Below are 5,035 nucleotides of genomic sequence, written 5' to 3' on the forward strand. Positions count from 1 at the left end.
GCAGGAAACTCGCGTACCTATACACAGGTACGTGTGCATGAACAAAAGTATCTACGTACAATTATACAGAGCCACCCAAAAATAGATTGATTTCGTAGAAATGGCACCATTGGTGGTGGTGGACAGAACAAACAAATAATGAGGTGCCACGTGGTACCAATCAAAACTCATAGAACCTAATCCCATGGAATTTCTCATCTTCACATCATCCACTCCCATGCTGCCCAAAATCCAAAACCAAGCCACTCACAATACAAGCTCACACACATTCAAACCTATCAGAGAAACAGAGAGACAGAGAGAGACAGAGGGATCGATGGCGTCCACTGCTTGTTTCCTTCACCACCATGCACCCTCCACCACCTCTCGAGCCCCATCACAGCGCCACTTGTCAAACATCAAGCCCTCCGTGCTGGTCTGCAAGGCCCAGAAGCAGGTGGGCCAAGACGAAGAGATCAATGCCACCGTGTCACGCCGGCTGGCTCTAACCGTGCTCGTTGGCGCTGCAGCCATCGGCACTAAGGTCTCACCTGCTGATGCTGCCTACGGTGAAGCCGGTATTTCTTTTCTTCTAATCCAACCATTGAAATTTCTATTAGCATTTCTTATTCTTTTGTAGTGGAATCCTTTTAGATGACTGTTTCTCAATAGCAAGAAATCATGTTTGCAGGCTATACACCATTCTTCGGTGTATAGTCTATCATCCACAACCGTTTATTGTATCATCTTGGTGCAGAATGGACGTTTGCGATGAGAGGTAATGCCAACTAGTGATGTATACTTTACACACCTGGTCACCCTTCTTAAGAGTTATTTGCCGTGATATTTTATTATTTTGTATAATAGAATAATTAAAAATCTACAATATTCCTACCTGACAAATGGTTAATGATGAGATCATCGACCATGAGGCCCATGATATCAACGGTTTGGATATATAAACCATCAACCTACTTGTACAAATTTTGTAATTGAAAACTTCAAGTCCCCAACGGGTGGAAATTTTTGTTAAATCGCAATAAAAATCAAAAGAGAAAATTAAAATTTAAAAAAGAAAAATCACATATCATATTCGTATAACTACAAAAAAATAAAAATAAAATAAAATAAAAATAAAAAATCCAAAAGACAGTTTTTTTTTTTTTCTTTTTTCGTCCCTACTGGTTTTCCCAACCCAGTGAGAATTAAAAATTCTAAAAAATTACTAATCATATTCTTATAACTAAAATAAAAATCTTTATTTCCATGAACATTATTTTTCATTAGACTACAACATTAGAGTTCTTGTTTAGATGGTAGGTGAAAAATTGGTGCTTATGAGACTATGGTCACCATAATTTTTTGTGCTACTATGAAAAAGTAATTGCTATGTGGAATTCTTTCTTTTTTTATATATCCAATCATTGTAAAATGTGATATCATTAGAAGTTCTTTTCTTTTCTTTTCTTTTCTTTTTCCATGGATTCCATATATCCATGCCTTTAGGGCCTACTGTAAATAAAGTGTAAATGAGTGATTATTACTTCTCACATTTAATTGGAAGAGAGGAATTTACAATATAATTTAGCCTAAACAAACCAAATATCCAACCTGATGATACCGTCATACAGACATGGATGAAGGGAAAACACAAATATCAGCTTGATTCAAAACTTCAATGGCCCCAAGGAGAATTCAATGGTAAGCGATCAATTCCCCCTGTTTCCTATGGTATGGTCCACTTGAGCTTTGGATCCGTCTCATGTTTGGGCTCATGCCCTAAAACAAGGGGAAAAGCATATGAATGGTGTGGATCAAACACATACATGACAATGAGCCCCACATATTTTAGTGGAAAAAAAGATTCCTCGATTCCAACATAGAAGCGTTCCAAACAAGCTTACTGTCAACATCAAGTGGCTGCTACTAAATGTAAATACAAGGGTAACAACTATCCATTTACACCTTATTTACATTGTAAATTGGAACTCAAACAGGCTCTAGAGGTTTTAGGTATGATTTTACACTATTTCCTATGATTTATACACCATAATTCACTGTATACACATATGCGATTGTTCTTCAAGATGTGATTGTAACAAAGCTACCATTGATAAAAATGTCCAATTTAATTAGTGAATTGTTGCCGTTCAATGCAGCTAATGTGTTCGGGAAGCCAAAGACAAACACAGACTTCTTGCCATACAAGGGAGACAGGTTCAAGCTGTTGATCCCGGCAAAATGGAACCCAAGCAAAGAGGTGGAGTTCCCAGGGCAGGTATTGAGATATGAAGACAACTTTGATCCCAACAGCTACGTAACAGTCATGATCACCCCCACCAGCAAGAGTTCCATCAAAGACTACGGTTCACCCGAAGAATTTCTCTCCCAGGTAATTCCATTTTTAGCATTTTATATTATTACAACTTTGGGGAAATAGTGTTTAGAGAATAGATTTCTCTCTTCACTCAATTTTATTAACCCTAATACAATATAAGCCCATGTACCCATACAAGCTAACCATAATTTTACTAACTACCATGCACATGCTAAGATTTCTAGAAAGGAGTCGGTCATGGTTATATAAGAATGTACAGTTTAAATATACTTGTTTGTAGATGGCATTGAACATGAATGAATTTAATGGTAAAATGGTCAGCTAAAAGAAGAGAAATGACTAAGTAATTCAGTGATGTTTTCTTGTATTAAAGATGAGCAAGTAGCCCTCACATTATAATTCTACGTGCTTTGAGTTGGAACTTGAAGCGATAGCAATTGCAATTCGGGGGCTATCCCTAGTTATGAATGAAGTGTGGCTAGCTCCACTTTGATCACTTACTGATTATTCAATTTTATTCTTAGAAATCAAATGATGAGCATCCAAACATGGCCTTAGTCCTTTCCAAGTTACTGAACTAATTGCAATTCGATTCAATAGCACATTCAAATGCAGCCCAAGATATCAGGAAAAAAAAAAAAACACTAAGATTGTGTGGTTGTGCAGGTGAATTATTTGCTAGGGAAGCAAGCTTACTCTGGCAAAACCGTTTCTGAGGTAAGCAACAGCCACAATAACCTGAAATTTGAATGATCAGGTGTAAATGCTATGGACCATTTATCTGGTGTATGGTCCATTCACATGATGGTATTGGGTTCACTATAAAGTCAGTATGGTGTATACAGTGATCTTTTCCGTAGGTATGGACCCTTCGAAGGGACACTCAGCACATGTGCAGCATCCAGACTGCTCATTTGGTGGGGCCATCATGGATGGGCCATAGCCCAAATAAATGGGACTCTCCAAGCAAAAAGTGAACCAATGGTTCATTTGTAGTGGATAATGCTACTCTTTTTACCATTATTCGACTGTGATTTTCAGTAAGCGGTCAGGATGTTTCACATGTGCGCCATGCCACATAGAGCATGATATTTGGGGAAAATATTGTGCATGTAAAATTAGAATTCCTTGTGTAATTACTTATTTGAATGGCAAACTTATTGACGTAGCTGTTGTGAATAGAGGTATGCTAGATTTTACAGTGTCCAGCTTTCAGTTTGTACAATGTAGCCTATGGTTTGGTGATCCACAAACATTTATATGAAGGGACTTTCACCCTGGTTAGCCAACGCTCCAAAAATCCCTCCGGTTTGGAAAATCCTACCTATAGAATATCTGACCTTTTTCATTAGGCTTTTCCCATGAGGGAGATTTTCGTGCACAGACCATCTATAGAAAACCGAACACTGAACATTGAGGTCCGCTGGACCCAAAGAAAAAGAAAACAAGAAAGAGGTCGATGGGATCGAAAGGCCAAACGGTGCCGTTCATAGGGTGTGAATGGGTTGGGTCGGTTCTGGAGAGATTCATATCCGACTAGTTTAAATCAGGTCAAGATTACAGCGCCGGATATGGGTCGAATCAGTCCAGAGAATGTAAATTTGGGTCTGGTATAGATTAAGAAAATGCCAACAGAGACATTCATTCATGGCGGGTTGAACCAAATTCGGACAGGCCAACTTTAGAGGTTCCAAACCCATGGTTCCCAGACCAACCCAATGGGTCTACTTTTAGATCTAGGCCTATTTATTACTAGCTTGGACTCAACCCATTCAATAATAAGGATGCTATTTTGGACCCCAAACCAACCCAGTGGATCGGGTTCAATGATGCGTTGGCTGACAAGACCCAGTTCCATCCTTAACCGTAAAATCACTCTACCTGAGCATTGTATAATAACTCTAGTTATTATCCTTTTCAACATGACATTAGTCAATTAATTTATAACATACATTTTAATTTGGATTATAATTTTATAATGTACATTGTATAACACCCATTGGATTTTTTAGGGTGGCTTCGACCCTGATGCTGTTGCAACAGCTAACATATTGGAAACCTCAACACCAGTCATTGACGGGAAGCAATACTACTCTATTTCGGTATTGACAAGGACAGCCGACGGAGATGAAGGCGGCAAACACCAGCTGATCACAGCCACCGTGTCGGACGGGAAGCTTTACATCTGCAAGGCACAAGCCGGGGACAAGAGATGGTTCAAGGGTGCCAGGAAGTTTGTAGAGAGCGCTGCAAGTTCCTTCAATGTTGCTTAAAAGAAGAAATGGTGGGGGATTTGTCTAGTGTAAATGAGTAAATGCTATTATTAGGGGTTCAATATTTAGTGAGAAAGAAGAAGGTATAAAATGGAAGTCTCCCCACTTTTTGTATGTATTAATGTAAGACTTTGGTGACTCTTCTTCTACGTAATGCTCTTTGTATGAGATAGAATTGTTGCAGTTTCCATTACCCATGTGGAAGTGCGGTTGTTTACCTCAAATCCCAGCCACCAAAATAGTGGGACACACACTAAATGGATTACAACCCAGTTGTTATAATATAAATATGATCCTGATAGGCTGATGGATGGACAACTGTAAAATGAAAATAAATACATGTTCCAAATCCAACAAACAAATGTCCTAATCAGAGGTCAGGATTGTCTAATCAATCTGATTCTAGGCTTATGACCAACTAGAGTGAGTCCCGCTATTTGGGCAG

At 38.7% G+C, this 5,035-nt stretch overlaps 1 protein-coding gene across 1 annotated transcript; it reads left to right on the forward strand.

The window, feature by feature from the left end:
- Positions 1-230: 230 nt before the first annotated feature.
- LOC131246253 (oxygen-evolving enhancer protein 2, chloroplastic-like) lies at positions 231-4,773 on the forward strand. The gene is made up of 4 exons (XM_058246189.1): positions 231-557; positions 2,139-2,371; positions 2,984-3,034; positions 4,330-4,773. The coding sequence occupies exons 1-4, from the start codon at positions 317-319 to the stop codon at positions 4,588-4,590; spliced, it is 786 nt and encodes a 261-aa protein (XP_058102172.1). The 5' UTR covers positions 231-316; the 3' UTR covers positions 4,591-4,773.
- Positions 4,774-5,035: the final 262 nt, after the last annotated feature.

The sequence above is a fragment of the Magnolia sinica genome, chromosome 1, assembly GCF_029962835.1.
Source record: "Magnolia sinica isolate HGM2019 chromosome 1, MsV1, whole genome shotgun sequence".
Lineage (NCBI taxonomy): Eukaryota > Viridiplantae > Streptophyta > Magnoliopsida > Magnoliales > Magnoliaceae > Magnolia > Magnolia sinica.

What these genes read in the sequence shown, in the direction of transcription:
- LOC131246253 (XM_058246189.1), top strand. Translation starts at nt 317, where the DNA reads ATGGCGTCCACTGCTTGTTTCCTTCACCACCATGCACCCTCCACCACC. An exon ending in TGCTGCCTACGGTGAAGCCG is followed by an intron (nt 558 to 2,138) that starts GTATTTCTTTTC and finishes CGTTCAATGCAG; the next exon opens with CTAATGTGTTCGGGAAGCCA. An exon ending in CCGAAGAATTTCTCTCCCAG is followed by an intron (nt 2,372 to 2,983) that starts GTAATTCCATTT and finishes GTGGTTGTGCAG; the next exon opens with GTGAATTATTTGCTAGGGAA.